Genomic DNA, 22,519 nt, shown 5'->3' with positions numbered 1-22,519 from the left:
AAAACAGGCAAAAATAGGTCAAATTCGTGTTTGGATAGATTTTGGACACCATATATTCAGCCCTATAGATGCAATTTTCAAATGAAATTTTACTTTTGTAGCTGGTGTTCCTAAAAGCGATCATGTCTGTGATTGGCTCCAATGTATATGTCACTGAAATCTTGCAGTGTGAATTTTAGCCAAAATGGACCATTTTGGATAGGTTTGGCACACTGGAGATTGCCAAGGGGCACTGTTTGGTAAACACTCTATAGTTCCTCAGTAGTTTTACCTATCAATCTAAAATTTGGTACACGTGGACAGGGAGTGTGTGAACCATATGTGTAAAATTCAACCTGTTTCATAGTGAAAATTTTAAGATATCACTGTTTTCACAAAAAATTTCTAACCCGTTTTTTATTTTTTTTTAAATATAGTTTTTTCAATGGCCCTTTTTTTAAGGGAATGACTCAATTCCATATTTTAAGGTACAGATGTCTTCTTTCATTTAAGCCATCAGCCATAGTTCTGGGATTACTACATCTGAAGTTATAAAGCTTTATTTGCAGTGATACCAAAACAGGCGGAAATTGCCAAAAAGGGCCTCTGCGTAAAGGGGTTAATATTAAGCTGTCTAAAAAATTATTATCCACAGGTTCCCGGTACTTTCTTGTAGCCATGGTGCCCAGTCACGCAAGGACCAGGCCTCGTGGGGTGATGAGCAAGCAGATGGCAGGTCCTCCAATGCCACCACCTGCTGCTTTGCAGCCCAGTCAAGTTTGTGTACACTTCCCTGTAAAGGGATTCAGATCCCTCCAGCAGTCAGGCTCAACAGTGGAGAGCAAGAACTCCACTTACATACTCCCAACTTCATACACACCTTTAACATACTTATTCTTATTATTCTGTGCTAACAGGTTTAAATGAAGCAACGTAATGGTGAATCATATATACACGAGGAAAATAAGGTGCATTTAAGATGTACTCCTGAGTATATCTTAAATGAACCCTGGCACAGGAACGTCATATTACAAGAGCAATCTGCTCTTGAATTTGTTAATTTTAATTCTCTCTTCTCTACAGAATGGATGACTACTTACTGAAATGAACTGGTAATTGGACCATTAACAGACAATGTTTTCCATTTGCCATGGTGAACCAACCTGTATCAGCTGCTGCTTGAGCTTCTGGATCTCAGAAATATTAAGTTCACTCAGCAGGTCGTCAACAAGGCTGGGCACAGGACGGAACAGATCTTCTTTTTTGGGAGTGGAGACTCGGTTGTCCTCAGCAATGACACTGGCCAGCTTGGAGAAGCCATTTTCATATCCATGGAGAGCCTCATCATTGTTAGGTTCAGTCGCGGCATCATCACTGAACTTGAGGCCATCCAGAGAGATGCTAAGTGGGCTGAGGAAAAAACAAGAGACCAATGTGTGATTTACTACTTGTCACAGAGGACACTGACACTGGTGAGGACCTTGTTTGTGTTGTTTACCTGTGGTACAGAGTGTCTCCAATGGTCATATAGTGGGACAGCTCTTTTCTCAGGGATGCTTTCAGTTCACGCTCTGTCTTGATGGTCTCCAGAGCCTCTCCAAGCTGACGCTCAGCAATCTCCTTCAGGCGGATAGCATCCTCCAGTTGACTGTTCAGGAACTGAGTATCCTCCTCCAGGCGACGGATTTCATGCTTCAACCCTTCAAACTCCACCTGACCAGAGTAGCACAAAGAGCTACTTATAAAGAGTTTTGGATTCACAGAGAAGGTACATGCTGCTCGTATGAAAATGGATGGCAAACCAGTTATATGAAAAAGAGTTACATTATTCAAAAGACAGTTTTAATCGGTTAATTGATAAAAGGTTGACTGGATCCTATTTATACTGTCTGTCAAACACTTCCATAGTCAGACGGCAGCCCTGTCTCTGGGAATAACAAAGAAAGTTATTTATTACTTCACAGTGTAAGAGAATGTTTGGCACTATCGTAGTTGAATCTGAATATTACAGAGGTTGTGCTTCTATGGCAATGTAGTCCCTGAAGGAGGGGTTGGGCCTGTAGGGCTGTTGAGCTCTTGTAAGACAGTGTATAGTACATGTGTGTTTAAAAAAGCCAGAGCAGATGCCTGAGGCTATCAGTTTAATTAAGCCTCACTAAAGAGTCTGAATGATGATGACCACAGTTTAGGCTGATTAGCAAAAAGGGAAGAAGGTTTCACATTAATTCTTGAACCCATCCCTCCTCATTTCTATATTGCATCCCCGTCGTTACCACAGTTTCTGTGATTTAAACTCTAAAAGCTGCAGCGCTGCTCTGTCCTCACCTGGCTCTGTTTGAGCACGGAGACCTGCTTCTGCAGCGAGATGTTCTCCTCCTCCAGCTCAGTGTAGTCCTGCAGCAGGCGAGCTTCCCGGAACTTGTACTCCTTGATGTCATCCCGCAGCTGATTCCTCTGGAGCTCCACCATCTGGCTGTTCTGCAGCGCCAAAGGAAGTAGGCAGAACAGAGGGAGAAGAGGAAGAGCTGTCAGTGACCACTATTTCAATCTTGTTTGACTGAGTGTGGGTGAGATGCTGATTAATTGATTGGATATTCTTGCTTTAGTGTAGCTGTTGTCACGTTGGCTCCTTAACGTACTAAATCTTGCAAGATAAGAAAGAGCGCCCATCTGGATGTACCGGCTGTGTGTCTGTATGTATATGTCTGTGTTTGGTGTGTGCGTCTGTTTGTTTCTGAGAAGGAGGTACCAGGTGTCTCTCTGGGCCGTGGGCCCACAAGTGAGCATGACTGCCAGCTCTGATGGTACCACAGACTGAAGCATACTTATCTCATTCAAAGTGCTGGGTCAATGGCCAGGAAGCTCTGTAATGGTCTAATTTTCTGAAGAGGGCATAGATTAGGTTTGATTCTCTGCAGGCTGAAGACTGAAGAATTCAGAGGGTCACAAATTCAAACCAGAAGTTATGACCATGACCATTTTGAGAGTGTTAACGTTATCTTAATATAGTAGCTATTAGAAGCAAACACCAGTGTTGATAATGTACAGCAAGGACAACTGGCTCTCCCAGGAAAGGCATCATTAATTATATAAAGGCCAGAGTGGTAAGAGTGGTGCCCTTCCCCCGCTCGTAGATACTGACACTGACTGAAAGCCAGAAGGATCTGATCTAACCTGCTGAGCTGTCTGTGTCCTTACTGCATGATCTCTTGCCTGTTTACCCTACATCCTGTTCTTTACTGGTTTATCACAGCCCTCCTGCCCATCTTCCTGGCTCACCCCAAAACAGAATCATCCTGCCTTTTAGGTGGGGGGTGGGGCATCTTAGCCAGAGAAACACAAGACAAAAGCTCTGAGGTAATGGAGACTTGCTAAGGGACGATGTGCCTCTCACTCTTTTTGAGCTGAATCAATGCACATACGTGTGAGTGTGTGTGTAATGTGAGAAAGAGGTGGGAAAGCATGTGAAACAGATCTTTGTGTTCAGTGGCGCTTGAAGTGACCTTGAATGCATGCAAGCGAGCATGTAACTTTAAGAGTGTGTGTGTACAGGTTGGGATTTGCCTGTGTGTGTGTGTGTGTGTGTGTGTGTGTGTGTGTGTGTGTGTGTGTGTGTGTGTGTGTTGGGGCGGTGGTCGTCTCTCTCTGAGAGAGCTGGCAGAGATAAACCAACACCAGAGGGACAATTAGCTTTGTGATCCCTCACCAGGTGGCCCCTTCCTCTCACACTGTCCACGTGGCTGTATCACAATCCCTGATCTACGATCTTTTCAACGTCCATGGGAAGTCAGTCCTTCTTTTATCATCACTGCCTTGAAACTGAATGAAAGAAATTGTGGTTCTTTGAAACAGAGCAAGTAATAAGCTGGTGGTGACAAGTATCCTGATGCATAGAAACTTGAAGCTCAGTGGTTTGATCTCCACCATGTCTGCCAAAATTTGCCTCTCGCACACTATTCATAGTGGAGTATTACAAATTAATGCAGCATTGGTGATAAAGAATTTGCTCTGTAAAATATCTAACTCATGTGAGTCAGGAGATTATAATTATGTTCTCTGTAATTGCAAATTACTTGCATATTTTAGCTCACTGAAAGAAAAGTCCACTGACAAATACTATTTTGCTAAATTCCCACTGATGAAGTGCACGTGCTCCTCATTTGCTCTGTGAAATTATTAATTACTGTGTGCAGAGCTGAGTTGAGGCTGATGTTTGAAAGTGCATTAATATTCATCAGGGTGTTGCACATGTCAAATAAGCATGGGTGCTTATAATAATATAAGCATGCTGCATGAAACCCATGATGTTGATGCATTACTGAATAATGCATGAGCCTCCAATGCAGATCAGTCCAACCACTAAGCCTGTATACAGTAGTCCTGACTTCTGACGGAGAAATGAATTAAAGCCAAAAAAGGAGCAGGAATCAGTCAGTTAACAGATTCGTTCCCTCTAGCTTTCAGCTTTGGTAGCTTTGACATATTCTGAATTATTTCATAGATATTTTGAATATTATCCCATCAGCCAGTTACAAAGAGCCGGACCAGCTGGGTGATAAGGTCTCTTCCTGGTCAGGGTTAATTGCCTCAGCTGGAGGGTCAGTGCTGTTTGGTGCTGATGAATACAGGCCACCACAGAAACTGATTAAGAGCCTCCTCCTGTCTGACTGCAATGCAAACCAGGGTTATGACCTTTCACCTTGTTTCCATATCCTGTGCCCCACTGATCTCCTCAGAGACTGTGTACGTGTATTGGGGGAATGTGGGGGGGGACACTCCCCGCCCCCCGCACACAAGTTGATTAGAGTAAATTAACTCAGGATTGTAGTGGCCATTTGCACTGTTGCTATAAAGTGTAAATAACGTTTTAATCAGACATGGGACACACATTTCTCCTGGGAATGTAAATGGTGTCTGATTAGACACTGGAGCTGTGATTTTCTAAAGAACGTCTGAGCTGCTACAAGAGGAGGGCTTCTGTGTGTGGCTAGTCATTACCCCCTGCCTGCTGTCACTACAGGTGACGTCTGGACAGCTGCTTCAACACACCCACACACCACACACATGAAGACCAAAGTGTCATTTCCACGAAAGGTGGGTGGCAGTAACAAATACCGGGCTGCGCTGTCATGCCGTGATCTTGCAGGGCAGGCAAGAAGAGTGTACGGATAGACCGAATAACACACAGTTGTTTTCTGCTCTCATGAAATCTGTCTCGCTCAAACATTGCTGCAAAAATGTCACATTTCTGTAGGTCAGCAAGTGTTGAATTGTATGAACTCTCACTTCAACTTCAACTCAAGCTTTCTTTTTCTTACTAAAATGCTTTTGACAGCACAGTGAGGCTGAGCCTGCTTTAATCCTGCCAAGGCTTTGAGTGAATTTCTCAACGTGTTTGAGCTGCCGTAACTTCCATTTCTATGGGAAAGAGCTCCATCACGTCAAGTTTCAGGCTTAACACAGCTGTAGATTAGGATTTTTTAATGCTTTGTTAAAGGCTCTGCTGCTTTATAACTCCAAAGAAATCAGCTTACATTTCTGTAAAATCCACATTTACTGCCCCTACCCCCTGGCTTCGCTCTCTAGCAAGAGCTGCCCAGACTATAAAAGCACAGACAGGCTCAATATCCAGTTCCATTCAATTCCTCTCGTCCCACTCACTTTGCACTTCAGTAAAATGCACATGCATGTTTTCTTTTTAAATTACCATCCCTTAAAAATGGCAGCACAACAAGAGCACATCAGGTCACTATTGTCTTTATTTTACCGCTGCTCAGCTTCTGTGCCTGATACAACCTACCTCCATTTTGCCATTTCACTAACACTACAGCTGGTCTCATTTAATGAATTCCATTTTCATGCTGGCCTTCAGCTCCATCACATCAGATTAGATAAAATGAAAATGTCTTGGGCAAGAACAACCCTATTCACCTCTGCTTGTAGATCATGATAATCATGTCGCACTTTTGGACTTCAGTGCGCTGGTGGGGGAAGGAAAAATAAACTTGTGAACTAAATGTCCCATAGGCTCTGCAGTGCAACAAGGTCACATCATCCCACGTTAAATCTAACTCTACGAAGCCACAGCCATCTCAGGATAACCTTCAGGGGATGAATCACAGATGCAGTGCAGCTCAGAGCCCCCTCAGTATGGCTTTAGACAGCACAGGCATAATGAAGCTCAGGGGCTGCTGCTGTCAGAGCTCAGAAAGTAGGTGAAAGCAGATCTGCTTTTATCCCCCTCCTCTCCGTTATCTTATTCAGCTGACCCATACTCCATTAGGGGAGGAAAACACCATCACACTTTTCAAGGAGGCAATTAAAAAATAAAAAGTGAAAGGAATCTTGTGACCGTGTGGATGCTGGTTCCTTGCCCAGCGTGTGACGGTTGACAGGCCCACAGAGAGAGTGCGGGCTTGCACTCTGGACATGGACATGCACTTTTTCACTATAGTGAATTAGAGATTTTGAGGTCACTTTGATGGAAGTGGAGAAATGTGCATGTGAGCATGTCCAAAGCATTAGTTGAATCACTGTGCAGGACACAGTGTGTGTGTGTGTGTGTGTGTGTGTTACAGATTTATTGGCATTCATTGATCTGGGAACTCAGAGCGTTGTGAAAGCAGTTACCAAAAGAGAAAAATTAGTTGCTTTGTTGCTTGAGAGTTACATGGTTGCTTGTCAAGTGTTTAATCCAGCCAGTTGAAGTTGCACTTAAATTATGCTCCAGTCATTGTGCCAATGAGGTGGAAAAAAACAATCTTTTTAAACATTTATATAGCTTCCACATTTCATTTATTGACAAAACCACAATAGCCATTATTTATATGACTGTGAGGGTCCAATGGTTGGAGCATGTGAATTAAATCAGTGATTCTTTTTTTTTTTTTTCACTTTTCATGTATGCTTTTATTCTGAAGACAGCGAGTAGCAGAGAGGGTAACAGGCAGTAGGGGGAGAGAGAGGAATGAAATGCAGCATAGGTCCTTCGGTTGGAATTGAAATTGGGATGCTGGGATAACATGGCCTGCGTGTTAACCGCTCAACCACCGGGCTGTCAGTGATTCTTAAATGGAGGGCAAGCATTACTGTGCCAACACGGCATACTGAATGATGTGAATGAGGAGCTGCAAGCAATCGCGTGCTGATGCTCAAGGTGGAAACACATTAGATGTGTGATGAGTGTGAATAGCGCAACTGAAGAGCTGCTGATAAGAGTCTTCAGCCTCTCTATCTCCAGCTTTGCTTGATAATTTCCTGAGAGGCAGGCAATGGCAATCCCCGTCCTCGGAGGATAATGGCAGCCATCACAATGGGTGCATTCCTCTCCAGACATGAGATTGAATTTAATGAAGTCATGCCTATTAGAGTACACCTCCTTACAATGTTACTGGCCCTTTGTGGAGGTTTAATCCTGTAGACCGAATCATAGCAGTGAAATCCATCTTATCAGTGCTTGGGGCTAACATGCGAGTCTTTGGCATGAGAAAATGCCTGGCATGTTTAAGTGTGACGTATGCAACCAGCTGATATGCTGTAACTGTGTGACAGTGAATTGGCTGTCCTGTGCACAGACAAAAGCCTTTTCTGTACAGAGTAAAGCTTCTGGATCTGTGGAGTTTGCAAACTTTATATTGGTTGATTGGTGAGTAACACCATCAGATTACATTTGCTTATTTTATACAGGACCTTTGTGAATATGCAGCACCAAAAGAAAGAAAACCTGAACACAAAAGGAAACAGTTACAGCTCAACTGTCAGTTGCATTCCATGATGATATTGAGACAATTACCCTCTTGACTCAATATGATTAGCCATTGCTGTCCCAGGAAAATGGAATCATCCTTCCTCAGCATTGAATTGACCCTCATTAAACTTTTCTCCTTCTTTAACGGATTTTAGGTTTCCGTCTCTTTCTTTCGCACCGCTCTCGTTGCCATGCAGTCTCCCCCCTCACAGCCTAAGCTTTTTAGGCTAATTTGAAACCCCGGAGACAAAGCGCTCTTTCAGCCCCGTCAGTGTGGTCACAATGCCAGCCTCAGTACCCAAGCTTCCTCCATTTGCCTGCCACACACACTCCTAACACCCACAGAAGTGCCATTAAAAGGGTGTCATCATCTCCCATACATAGCACGATTTACACTCTTGCCCTTTTTATTTAGCCAATTAGAGCTGGCTGGAGCCCATGGCGTTGCATCAGTGTGTATTATGGAAAAGGCACCTGCTGAGAGGCCATCTTTATCGTCCCCAGTGCAGCAATAGTTATACCATAGATCAAGATGAGCAGAAAAACCTATATTTCCAATTTTTTCAGTAAATACGCTGCAGAGAGGGAGACATTTACCATGTTCAAGTTGTCTCATTAAGAGAAGAAGAGAATCTATTTTCATTCTATATTCAAAAACATGTCTGGCACATCTTGCTTCTCTAATACCAACTTGGATTCAGAGCTGAGCGGCAGTTGACCTAATTATAGGGGAATTTTATAGGTTTCTGGAACTTAAATCGTTGAGAAGGACCAAGTATTTTTCACTAATCTCTGTAAGAAATGCCACTGACATCTGTCTCAAACAGCGACTCAGAGAAAACAGCAGTAAAGCCTGCTGCTGACTGACTCGGGAGGGGAGGCCCTGTTTCCCACAATCTCCCTACCAATTAGATTGGAATGACCGACATGACCTGCGAAAACAGTGGACCCGCCTAAATCTACAGCACACAACCAAAGGAAGCTTTACAGTATTGTTGGGCTGAGCTACTAGGCCTACAACTAAGCATTATACAGAAGGAGGAGATAGAGAAATTTAAAAAAAGGCTAAAGGCATGCTTGGAAAAAATATAACATCACTGAGTCTAAAAATTCTGTCAAACTCAAGAGTGGTCAGAACCAAATAATTCCTGCACCAAATACAGATACTCCCCCCTTCCTTACTCATTTTAATTCCATTTATTTTATTTAATTCCAACCTTTGCTCTTTGCTCTCTTATAGGGCTGGTCAATACATCAATTTTAATTTGAATTGTAATTTGTAGCTGAGGATGACTGTTTTGAATGAAAATTGGGTTTCTCTTTAATTTCCACACTCCTCTTTGGTTCTCATAGTTCAGAGAGGGCTGAGCTTGTCATTACCCGATATTATTCTGACAAGTGCAGTAACAGAGAACTCTCGTAGATGCAGTTAGGTTTGCAGTCGTGTGATCTTGTGCCAAACAGTTAACTGCATCGACCGAGCTGGTAAAGGCTTGTCTAGGGTGGAGTTGTTTGTTGTCACTAATTTAAACATTATTGTCATTCAGTGACACTAATGTAAGATTAATTGACCAATTAGACATGCAAGCTCTTGTTGTCTTTTGTAAAACAGCACATTTCTCATGGTACCAATGTTTTTGTGTATGTGAGTCTAGCCCTGCCCCAGAGCACAACAGGGTGGAGCCCTTTACATCAGGCCTGAAGGTAAGGTGTTGTTTTAGTCCGCCTGCTCTATGTCCGACAGTTATCACAGAGTGATTTCTCCTGTCTTCGCATGTCAAAATAGAAAGCCCTGCATAAAACAGGATCACATAGCAATATAAAAAGGCCTATAGCTGAATGAATGTAGGAGCAGTAATAACTGAACGCAGGGCTCCACCTCGTACTGTCGTCATTGGGCTGGTGATGCTAGAGGACGACAAGCCTCAGCAACCCCGACGATAATTTAAAACTATTCTTTGCACACACACACAAAAAAAAAAAGTAGAAAAATTTTGAAAGTGATAATCTATGAATATCTGTTATGTTTCAGGTTCAGACAAACTGAAATGAAACAGATGACAGCATCAACAAACACATCCATTGTTCCCAAAAGCTGCAGGCAGACAGAGCAGACACAGTCCTCTGCTTCAACTCAGAACTGAGTTTGTCTTCAAAGTGCTGACGTAAAAATTGTCTTCTGACGAACAGCTATAAACACAAGTGCTTTTTTCCTGTGTCTTGTGATACATTTCCAGCTGACCAAATTTAACACAGTTGTTTTAAACTGTCACAGCTAGGGCAAATGACCTGCAACGTGTTTCTCTCTTACCTCTCTCATCTCTTGGGAGATGGTGTTCAGGCGTTCATTCTCAGACTGGGTGTTGGCAAGGATGTTGCGGGCTTGGCGGAGCTCGGTCTGCAGTTCCAAGACCCTCCGCTCATAGTACGCCTCCTTACAGGCTGACTCCTGGATGAGGGACTCCTCACGGCTCTCCCCATCTGCTGCTACCTTTCTGTGGTTGGAGTAGGCTTGTCCAAAGGCCTGGAGATAAAGTAAAGGAGAATTTGTTGTTTGTGTATTGTTAATAAGCCGACAAATCAGATACAAATCAGATGAACCATTAACTGGCTGTTAAATTGCTAAAACTGAGGGTTGTAACTGGCAAAAGCTTAATTTGCCAGTTGGTCAATTCAAAGGGACAATGATCTAGTTGACTGTGGTTCAGCTGGGGACAGAGAATTAAAAGAAAACCCTCCTAAAATACTGCCATTGCCTGTAGAGATAATCAGTTAGGCTCCATCTGGGCTACATCATCCCGTCCTCCCCCATCCGCCCCCCCTTCCACCGCCTCTCCCTCCTGCAGGATGGCGGCCTCCCTTGCACGTGCTCTGCAGTGACTGCACAGATGGGAAAACCACACAGGAGAAGTAGAGCAAATAAACCAGTGTTCCTGAGAAGAGGAGCACTCATAGCTGAGCAAGGTCACCAGATAGTATTTGATGTTTACAGATTGACGCAATGGGGTGAATTCTATAGACATTAAATGATGATTATGAATGACATATAGGCTGCAGCCGCTGCATGCTGCATGAGGATACTCTCTGTAGAAAGGCTGAAAGGAAGAAGTGCTCACTAAATGAAATAGTGTTTGACTACTATGAGAGCTCCCTCTGCTTTGACCTTAATTCGTTAATGGCCTGCCAGGCAGTAACAAAAAAATGTGGACAGAGACAACGCAGATGGAGAGAGGGAGAAGGAGCAGGCATCAACACAACAGAATCTAGGTTAGATTGCTCCAAAATAGCCATTGTACTGATTACAGATTGCATTTCCATTCCTGTAATCAGCAGGGAGTCAATGGAAATTCTGATTCTCATCTAGCCTCACAGCTCGAGTGCAGCCAGTAATCTGAAGTCACCTGAGGCACTAAATCTGACCTTGTTTGCATCTGCAGCGCAATCTGACCTGCTACTACTCCCTCACATATGCACGTGACTGGCTGCTGCAGGATTTTCAATTTCACTGCGTATCATATTAATCCCAGTAATTCCTTTAACGGAAGGAAAATCTGGAAATTTGTATAAATGGAACTGACCTACTTGCAGGACGAATACATATAACTAGTTTAATGGGTTACAGAAATGCGTGACATCACGTCTCGTGCATGGTGGCAAGAGAAAATATCTCACAATCCAGGAAGGATGATGCTCCATGCGGGGAGATTGCAAATATAAGAGGTTGCAAACTCATGTCGACACACAATGACTTACTTTTAAGAAAAATGTATCCCCAGGCAAACCTCTTTAAACGCATCCACATTATTGCTGATTGCAGCTTTCTGGGTAATTACACACAAAAAAGTGATTAAATGCCCTTTAACAGATGAAATCATAACAGAGCCAACACACGAGTGCTGAAATGAGTTGATTAAGTCAGTTTCAATGGCTAAAAATTTGAGGCAAAAATAAAATAAATAATAGAGTGAACCAAATTTCTGCTGCACTGTTGTTAACCTTAACATTAACATAACAGACAGCAAGTTACATTGTAATTGGGAATTAATGGCGTTAGATTTAAAAATGTACTTTTATCTGCTCATTGGCTCATAGTAAAATAATAAATGCAATCACTAGTTGCTGATCTACAACATATCTTCTTCAACAAGAAGAAAAAAAAAGTGTTGTGATCACACTAACCACTGGGAGGTGCTTCAGTAATATTACAACCAAAGTTAATAAGAAACATGTCTGTCAATAAACAACTCATGCCAGTAACTCTATATAAACGTGTTAAAGACTTTCCTCATACCTCCTCCCTCCTTTCCAAAAGTTAAACCATTCATCAGCAGGAGTCTGCATTTGATTAGAAAGTCTTTACAGGAGGCAGGATTAACCCAATCAGAAAGCAGGGGGAATCCCATCAATTATAATCTTGGCACATAGTGGATAGGGACTCGAAGGCCCTCCAATCAGTCCAATCTGAGAGACCTGTCCCTCCAACATGAAGTAGAGCCGCTGGCTAAAGCCCATTGACTCAAGGTCTTTAATCTTAGCTCCCCCAACCATGGGTTTAGGCTACTTTTAGGGGAGGGCAAATTGGGGACACGCGCAACCAAGCCTCTAATCCCACTGAGCTGCCTACCCAATTTATAATTCATCTTTAGCTTGCCATATGTTGCTTTTTTTTTTTTACACTAGACATGTGAGCATGGATTATTAATCTCTTGTAAAGCTAATCAAAGGCAGGTCTTTAATCATTAGCATAATGTCTGGACTGGATTGCCTCACAGATTTTCCTCACAGACAACTGGCCTACATTATGACTCAATGACCAAAAGTCAATAGAGGCATAAATGCTCCACAGAACACTAGTTCTGATTCCAGATGAGGGCATATATTATGGGATGTGGTGAGCCACCCTGCTGCGCTGGTGTCTGTAGTCGACGCTGCATTATGAGGAGGCTCAAAGTACATAATGACTGATCAAAAACATCACGTGACTGAGGAGATGATAAAATAAGACAAGTCACCTCAGATGTTAGCCATTAGAATGATTTAATCACTTCCCCTTACACTGCTCTCACCATAACCAAGCATCATCTGATCAACACATGGAAGCTTTCAGAAGTGTAAATAAAGACGTCCGTGTGGGAGCAAACAATCTGACTAATTTGAGGAAGAAGTACGTTGCCATGACTGCGTTTTTGGTAGTCTGTATGAAAACAGTACTTTCTCTGGTAAAGTGGCTTATTTTCCACCCACGGTGTTTGCCTATCTGAAAAAAATAAATAATAAAACTTGTTGTCACAATGGTGTGTTCTTTGATGGTACTATCATAAACTCAACAAAGACTGCTTTGATATTTGTGCTTTAAGGCATGTTAGAGCATGTTCTGCTCATTGTGTCCTCCTCTTAACTGACCGAAGACAGTTTTTCAAAGGCCAAGAACGCTGATTAGAAGGTGAGACTCAGTGGTCAATCACATCTCTCTGCTTTTTTCATCCCTGTTTAATAATAAAGGGGGAAGACTAAACACTGGCTTCTGGATGCTTTAGCCCCACTGCTTAAGTGCAACACCTTGCATGGAATGCAATGAAAGCAGAGACAATTTAGGCCACCAAGTGCACTCTTGTTTCACCCCAGCTCAGAAACCTCCTGCGTATTTGCCTCTAATCCGGTGAGTCAAGAGCACGAGGGAGATGGGCTCTGTGTTTCTGACAGGTAACAAACAGATCAATGATGCAGGTCTCAGGGGCCCTGTGGAGCTGCAGTCGACCAAATCTGAATTTCTATTTTCAGTTCCTGTTACCATCGCAGAGTGGTGGGTTTGTGTAACATTAAGGGGGAACAATGAGTGGCATGCGGAGCTTTTCAGGAGATGTGACTACTGAGAATTAATGCAGCAGGTACACTGAAATTAACACAAGCACATAAACTGTACATAGGGCTGAATTTAAGGGGGGATGTGTCCTGCCTGAAAACCAAACCCCAGTAAATATACACTGGAATTAGGTCTGATGCTGTTTGCCTTTGGCGTGCAGAAGAACTAGGAAAGTAACATTTACTGCAAAAAGACAGGGAGTAGAGGACGATGGAGAAATGCAAAAGTCAGGCAGGCAGAAAGAGGAGCCAGACAAGTAGTTTGACAGTAGTGAGACAGATCAAAAACTCCACTTTTCCCTCAGACAATCCTGTGGGGTAATACATAAATCAACTAGGTATTTTGTTTTACAAAATGTCTTCTATGAGTTGGCATGTGTCCTTAAGAAAAAAAAAAAAAAAAAAATACATGTACAGATAAAAATCCAGAGACAACCCAAGGAAGAATAAAATCATGAACTATGAAAAGCAAGAAACAATATAAGTAAATCATTAAAAAAACAAGTCAACAAACGTCATTCAATGGCATATCCATGGAAAGTTTTAATTTAATATAGTCTGATATGACAGAAAAAAAAAGGTGGAGAGACAGCTTCTGTTATCCAAACATTGATTTTGAGGCAAACTGCTGACATGATAATCACACTAGATGATTCCAGACAGGGCAGAGCAGGACATGCCCTCTGTGAGATAGCAGATGGTACAGCCTCCAGATGCAGAAACGTGATATGAGAGCAGTCGAAGAGTTTTTTCCAGATGCAGATGCAGATTTGGAGCTGAGACGTTCAGTTTACTCAGCAGCGTTCTTGTGCTATGACAAAGACAGGCTGTGATGAATCCTGACCAATCCACAGCCGTGGCATTTAGATGACTTTAGTTACTCATTGGGTTGGCCAGAGAGCTGAGTTTAACCCAGAATGCCAAAGCAGTGTTTCAGCAACACTTAGAGCTGGTCAGTGTTATCAGGGTTGTCGCTGTGGAGGAAGAGAGGTGGAGCACAGCGGAAAAAATAAACAGAGACACTGAATAGTCTCTCCGGCCTCGTGAACCACAGCTCACGTGGACTCAGAGTTGGTGATGATGAACAGACACGCTGTCTTTCGCCCCGTTTCCGTCTCTCTCTCGATCGCCATTCACAGGCCACTGCACAGCCGAGTGACGCTGAAGGGATAAATAGCTTTGAGGTGTGGGTTGCTTCTATATTTAACTATTCACTATCAACTGTTAAGAATACAGGTTTCTTGGGACAGGGGGTCAAAAGACATCTGGCAAACCCGCAGCATCCTACAACACGTGTATGACCTAGCACTTCAGACTGATTCAACACTTAACAGCCTCACTTCACCAGAGCAAGTTTATTTCTTTGGGCCATCATAGCTCGTCTTATTATTTCTGCATCAGAAGGCTGTTTAACCTGGTTCTGTGAGGAATGCTGCCCATCTCACGTGGCAGTGATGCTTGTTTTGGTTAACTTAATGTACTGTGAGTACTGTTACTGATTAGTTCGTGTCATGCCAAAGCCAATAACTCTTGCTTGAACATAGAACAGAGAAGTGATTTATTTACTTCAGATTCCACTCTTCAGTGGGCGTGTGATGCAAATGGGAAAGACAGAGTTTCACATTCATCCCACGACTGGGTTGAATTCCCCCCTGGTAACTTCTGACCACATCAGCAAATCTGAATCCTAATTTTGTAAGGTCCAGAAATAAGCTTGTATAATTTCTAAGTTAAAAAAAAAGAAAGAAAAGAGGAAGAGTGAAATGCAAATGAGTCAGACAGAGATATTAGCTGCTGCCTGGCACAAAGCCACATTGATTCATTGCATAGCTCTGAACCAATGGGTTATTATTCACACACAGGTTTGGACAATCTCACAGATACAACACACAGACATGCATTTCCAATTTTCCTTGTGTGCCCTGCAGCACAGCCGAACAGCAGCTCAAAGCCGTGTCGGGGCTTGCTTTCCTTTCTCAGATAAAGGTTCAAAGCCTTGTAGGGGTTCTGCCAACAATGCATGCACCCCAAGTTTTCAAAACATACAAACAATGTACTGCATGCCAAAGGCAAAAAAATACTCTGCGGGGAATATAAGAAAACAAAGGTTGGAGAAACATACCCATACATGTGAGTTTGCAAGATCTAGTTCCTTAAAAAGAAATGATTTAGCCTACAGCAGACGGAAAACTGAAAGACATCAACCTCCTAAAAACACCTAGAAAAGCATGGCAGGGTGTGGATGTACTGGGTTGCACAGCGAGACAGAGAGGACATTAGAGGGGATGGAGACTTTGGCAAAAATGGTAGTCACAAGCTAACAAAGCACACATATCTATAGACAGGTCTCTGCATATGAGCAAGGCACTAATCAGACTTACGAGGCCCCTTGGCATGCCTCTCTGAAGAAGCTGCCCTCAACCATCAAAAATATCACAGTAGCTTAATTGGGCTGCAGGAGCTCAGTAAGACAAAATCCCTACATATATTTTCCCTGTTTACATCGGCCTGTGATGATGAAGCGTTAGTTCACACTTTCATCAGACCTGTCTGGGGAAAAACTGCATGTTATATTTTATTCCATCTTCCCACACAGGCCACTAATGTGAAGTCAGTATTAGAGATTCTGTGTGAAGCTCATCTTTGGTCAGATGAAACCTCATGTTCAAACAAGCTGCTGATCTATATTCATTACATGTTTTCAAAGACAGCAGCTCAGAGAAACACCGACTTTATGAGGGTGAAACACCTGCAAAAAAAGAGGACACCAATTATAGTGTCTAAGCCAGCCTAAAGGCTCTGTACAGGTTTTCATAGACTGGCTCCTGTGTTATTACAGGGTGAAAACAGCCATTTTGCCGTTTGCAGTAATCAAAAGAATGTGGACCTGAGGACAGTTATTTCGACTTCAGGGTCTGTGTAATACAATGGAGAGGGCTGCTTTTGCATCGTACAAAATCAGTCATGTATAGAGGAAAGGTTTTTGGTTCTTTCTTCTTTTCCACAATGAAAAACAGCATATTCTGGGTTGTTCAATTTCAGAGGTGAACAACATGGCTTTAAAATCTACTCTTGTTTTCAGTATTTAATATTAGTCGTCGATTAATCCCAATGAAGGATCAGTTTTCCCCCGGCTGTCTATGGGGTCCATTGTTCAGCTGCTAAATATTCTACAGAAAAAGAGATTCAATAGGTCTGATGCATTCTGTTTCATCGCCGTCTGAGGTAGAGTCTGGACTCTTTATCATCGTTCACATCTCTGCGATGTTCCATCTGAAATCCAGTTCAGGGTATTCACAACCTCAGTCATTTGCAATGCATAGTCAGCCTTATCTGTGCCTCCCTGTAGTCAGCCTGTCGATTCCCCCTTTCTGCCTGACATTCTGCGTCTAGTTGAGATCTCCCAGGTCCACGCGCCCACACCCCAGGGGAACAACCATTGTTGTGGTTACCATGGCAATTACAGTGACGGAGTGACAGGCAGTTGGTAAAGGCAGGGCAGAATGGTGCCACTGACACAGATGGCTGTTTCAGAGCTCAGGCTAGCAGAGCTTACTCTCCTCCCTCCTTCATTGGCATGGTCCTCACCCATGTCCCATCACCCCGAATCTGAAATCTGTTTGCACAGGAGCGTGTTGGTCTATGGTTGCTTTGAAGTATTTTTAATTTTGCTCTTTGCTACCTTGCCGAGCTTGTATCATTGTAAACTAGCAGTGGATCAGACCGGGTCTCTATTTTGTGCATATTTCAGCCTGTTTCCCCAAAGACACTTCTCCCTGTGGAGTCTGACTTCCATAGTTCAACAGCGTTGGACATTAGGAGGGGAGCATCTGGGGCCAGGCACACCCATAAAAATATATGGATACATCCATGAATTTAGACACACATCAACACACATGATAAAATTTTCTTCCAAAAATCAAAGTCAAGTTTGCAGGAAAAGAGGGTAGTAAGTTAAGTAGTAAGTCAGAGGTGTCAAAATTAGGTCCTGGAGGGCCACTGTCCTGCATGTTCCAACACACCTTATCCAAATGAGTGACCCCCGATCAGACTTCAGCAGAGCTTGATGATGAGCAGGAAACATCTGAAACATGCAGGACAGTGGCCCTCCAGGACCAGTTTTGGACACCTCTGTAGTAAGTGAATGTATTCTTGTGTGCATTTGTTTATGGTTAACCTGACCAACCACCAGCCATTTATGAATGAATATCTGACGTTACACCCTAAAGCCTTTCCCCTTGTCATCCCAACCTCATCCATTAGTGCCGAGACATGTTTAATCAATCAGGAGGTAGAATTGACAGGGTGGGGGTTTGGTCAGCAGAAACTCCATTTATCTTCTTCTTCTTGTTTTCAATCTAATGTACCTCACGTGTTAGTACTTGAATACAATCCATCATTCTTAATCTACTTTGTCAATTTTCCCACCATTTCAGTCATGAACATGGCTTGAGCTATCTCTCAATCTCTTCCACGTGTTGTCCCTGAACCTCTCTCTTTCCTCTCCAGTCACCCACCCAAACCCAGAACATAGTCTCCTGGGCAGGTCTTGCCCTTGTTCACAGCCAGACAGAGACTAATGACCTCCCTTCCTCATTTGCAGTAATTAGGACCTTTATGTGACTGCACATTCTCTCTATCCAGGGAGGTTAAATCTTGGATCAGAATGGCAAGCCCTCCATATGTGACCATGTCACTGTATAAAGACTGTATAAAGCTACTTACCTGAGTTAAGACCAGATCGTAGCTGTGTGCACGTACCCAAGAGTAAATAGAAACCAGCATCTGAATACGTCACACAAATGATTTTGTATGTACAATATATTCTTTCATTCCGTGCCCAGTACAATGCATGCTACAATACCTTAATCCCTTCACCAACAACATGTTGGAGGGCTATTTAAGGAACAAAGACATAGGAAGATGAATGATAAGCTCGAAAACAATGAACTAACGTGAACACTGCACACGTGAGGGAAAACAGTTCTGTCACAAGATAAATTTTTATCAAACTATGTTTGAAAAAAAAAAAAAAAAAAGATAAGAGGTTTTTATGCACTTTAAACTCATTAAGACAACTGATAAAGGAATGGTTGTTTTCCTCCCACCTAAAAGACAGCACACTGGTTCCCACAGGAAACCCATGCATTTACCAAAGCCCGCACCCCGCACCCCTGCCCCCAAAATAAAAAAAAAAAAAAAAAAATTCTCTGTCTGCTTTTCCCATTTCTCCAGGACCCCTGAGAGACTGGCACACATCCAATTAAAACCCCTCCTCTCCTTTTCTGTTTGCTCTCTCTGAGCCTGAACTCTAATGCTGTTATTGCTGCACACAACCTGCCCCCTGCCTGGGTGTGCAACACCCCCTCCAAGCCAGATGCCTTTTTTATTCCCCATTTGCCCCCCCCCCCCACACCCCTGTTGCACCAGCCCTCAGGGTTTCAAAGCGTGGACTTCCTGAGACTTCTGTATATTGCAACAGGGAGACATTAAACTAGCCTATTTCCAATAGGAGCCTGAGGAGCGAGGTGGAGGCGAGGGTGATGGTGGCGGGGAGTGGAACTGGGGTCTGGAGAGACTGGAAACACATTGCTGTTCTCTGATTGCTATGTGGTGTTGAAGGACCCCCAAGGCGATGGCCCTTTAAATTTGAGTTTACAAATGTTTGAATAGATGGTCTATTAAAACAAGAAGATGCCATTCAGAAGCTGCCCTCATCGCCCCCGATATAATAAATTTATGTGAGAAAAGAGCTGCTTCTCTCCCAGTCAGGGGATAATTGAGATGACTGGACTATGCAGAATTTCATAGACTCCAGAGATGGGTGTGTCTCATGTTAAACAGAGACAACTGCGTGTCTATATGTCCATGATCGCTTCAGCCACTGCACCGAACCTTGTATTGCCCTGATACAAAGCACAAAGAAGAAACTGCATAACAAAAGTGGGAGATTATGGGTGGGGCAAGTCACATTGCTCAGATATGTGTGTCTATCAAGGGGTGGAGTTCAGGGCACCCACCATCTGTTCACTTATACCCAGCACAAGTTCATTCCTGCTCATCACACATGCTAATATGTGTGTGTCCCACCTCTTAGGGGTTGTTTCTCGTTCCCAAAAATATAAATGTATAAACATATCCTAAAGGGCAAAATTACTTCATAACCTTTCAAAGTAAATCATCCCTCATTGTGGGGACATGTTACTGAAAAAGAGCATTAAAAGGACATCAGCATTTATGCATTTCATATTGCTTACTATTTGTTAAAATTAAATAATCCCATAGGTTTTTGATGGAAACTTGCAAAACCACTATTATGTAGTTTAAAATATTTTCAATGTATGTGGTATGGGAGTAAAATCTGCTGGTGCCCAACTACATTTTTCATTCAGCACATATATTAAATATCCACAGATATGGCGAGGAAAGTTAAAGTCGTTGGAAAATGCAAAAATGGCTTAAAACTATTTGACTCCACAATGTTACTGAATGTCAGTCCCTGTCTTTGCTGCTGTGGTAATGCCCAGAAGGGCACTGTGAAAGGAAGAAAAGCATAACAACTGCTGATATTAACACAGCAGAAAAGGCAAGGACATCTAGAAAAGGAAAAAAAAAAAAAAAAACAATCAGACAAAATCTATATTGTTGTAGTTTAGTTATTTTTCTTTTCGTTCAGAAGAGATGACATTGGTAATAATTCACCAGGTGACCGTCATGTGGTCATTTCCTCTGATGAACTAAAAGATATCCGGACTGATACAGAGTCATATTTCACATGCTTCCCCATCTGCTATAAAAAGCTCATTGAGAGTAAACAGGATGCAGGTCATGGGGCAGGAGAGTTAAGTTTCAATAGAAGGAAGATGGACATTTTGGTTGAGCTTTGCGCAGATTGTATAAAAGCCCTAAAGTATGGTTACCTATAGCCAATATTTGTATCAAATCACAAAGCTACAGAGAAATGTATAATATGATATTCTCTGCTGATTATGTTGCTTGGATTCTGTAACACACAAGAAAATGATTTGTGGACAATGTGATACAGATACAAACTTAGTCTTAAGACTCTGTTCAAGTAATGATCGTGGCAGCGCTTAAAACAAACAGTTACCAACTTAAACCCGACCTAGCTGCCAAGCTGACTCATTGGTTTACATAAGGCACTGCAATCTGAGCAGAAATAAATATGTCCCTGCTTTGAACTGGTTCAGCTGACCTTAAAAGTACACCATAGGCCTGCAGCTATGATTGCAGCATATGTTTCAAGTATCTACCTCATCTATGATGCAACTTCTTATCTTGTGCCCAAAAAGTGTAGTAGCAAGGTGGTAAACTCATCTACTACATTAGCTGTGTTTTACCCCAATACATGCTAAACCCATTCAAAAGGCAACAGAAAATAATTCTGATTACCTTAATCCAAAAAATAAATAAATAATATGAATGTTTTATCAGCTGGTGAACATAAAATATGCAACACAACAGAAACAATGAAACTATACACAACAATTGGACATGTAGTAGAGCAGGAATAATTAGCCATTGTGTTTCTTACACAAACAATGAAAACTCAGATGAATACACACAGGCTTCTTTGTTGAGGGATTTATAATAATTTCTTGTGGTTATGCAGCGTAGGATAATGGAAACTTGAGACTGGTCCATTGGCTGACTGGACCATGTTGTATTGTCAGAGGCATACAGTCATTACTTTGACCTCATCTCCTGCTTTTAGCCTGGACTTCTTCCTGATCCAGCAATAGTCTTCACAAATTGGATTACAATGCTAGAATCATGACCCTGCTGGGCTGCCATACCACTTATCTACACATACATTTGAGCTTAGCAAATCTTTGAAGAGATTTTTAAATAGAGTACTTCAAACTTACTATGTGCTACATTTCCAACTGCCCAGGGATCGAGCATATGAAATAGTTTAAATTAAATCATCGTCATTTCTTAGCTCTTCAGCTGTTTGGGTTACACAGTTTATTTGCATTACCTAAAAACTTTGATCATATTGACTGTAGCCAGAGGGCCGAGTCTCTGTGTGTTATCTGGAACACGCAAAAATAGTCAAGTCACAAGGCTATGCTCTTCTATGTGTATACATCAACAATTTCTATCAGACAGTTTCAACCTCGCACAGTCAGTAATCACCTTCATTACAAGGGCCATGATTATGTGTTCCTTTGTCTCTACCCTGCACCTATGCAGGATTTCACAAAGGTATGAAAGTTTTCATTTAACCTCCTAAAACCTGAGCTTTTATTTGGTATGTATGTTGGTGGGAACTGTTTGCCATTTTTAGAGAAAAGTTAGTTAGAACTAACAGACAGAAAGCTTTTAAAATTCATTACAGATTAGCAGTGGACTACTATACATAAAGCAAGGCACGCTGATTCCCTTATTACTTCACCATATGGCTGTCCAGTGACAGGGAGCGCTATATCTGCCTGGGAGTGGATCATTCTTCCTGGAAGATTTTTGTAAAGTTACTGTGTGGGTGGACTTGACAATGTTTTGCATACTTTTTTGAGTCATGTTGAGGTAAAGGTTAAATAAAAAGATTGCCAGGCTTGACAGCCCTCAGAACAGACTGCTAGGCTTGGCAGCCTGTGTAGTAGGCTATTGGGCCAGGTGAAAGAGAACATGGCAGATTGCCAAGAGCACCTGACAATCTCTGTGCAGCATTACACTAAAATGCACCTACCTGTCGCTGGCTATGGAGCCTGATGAATGTGGCTGGGCCTGGCAGGCTCCCAGGCCTCAGTAAGCCCTGTGCATAGCGGCTGGGATTCATCCTCTTAGGCCCAGAGAGTAGGGGATTTGGGACTTTATTTAGTGCCATTTAGAAAAGATTACCCCTTAACTGCGGTCTTGTCATCCGACAAAAGACACTACGGATAAAAGGGCCGATCAGAATACTCC

General features: G+C 42.5%; 1 protein-coding gene across 5 annotated transcripts in view; it reads right to left on the bottom strand.

The window, feature by feature from the left end:
* LOC115046032 (protein bicaudal D homolog 2-like) overlaps positions 1–22,519 on the bottom strand; it is a 42,847-nt gene that overhangs the window by 15,495 nt on the left and 4,833 nt on the right. For 4 of the 5 annotated variants that reach the window (XM_029506109.1, XM_029506111.1, XM_029506110.1 and 1 more), the window contains exons 2-5: positions 10,038–10,250; positions 2,305–2,457; positions 1,478–1,692; positions 1,143–1,389 (exon numbers count right to left, since the gene is read on the bottom strand). In XM_029506109.1, the coding sequence (XP_029361969.1) occupies positions 1,143–1,389; positions 1,478–1,692; positions 2,305–2,457; positions 10,038–10,250 (828 nt within the window). The remainder of the gene's footprint in view (positions 1–1,142; positions 1,390–1,477; positions 1,693–2,304; positions 2,458–10,037; positions 10,251–22,519) is intronic. The other variant, XM_029506112.1, reaches the window with a different exon arrangement.

This window comes from Echeneis naucrates, chromosome 7, assembly GCF_900963305.1.
Source record: "Echeneis naucrates chromosome 7, fEcheNa1.1, whole genome shotgun sequence".
NCBI lineage: Eukaryota > Metazoa > Chordata > Actinopteri > Carangiformes > Echeneidae > Echeneis > Echeneis naucrates.
The sequence above is the reverse complement of the archived record's forward strand: the minus strand, read 5'-3'. Positions and strand labels throughout refer to the sequence as shown.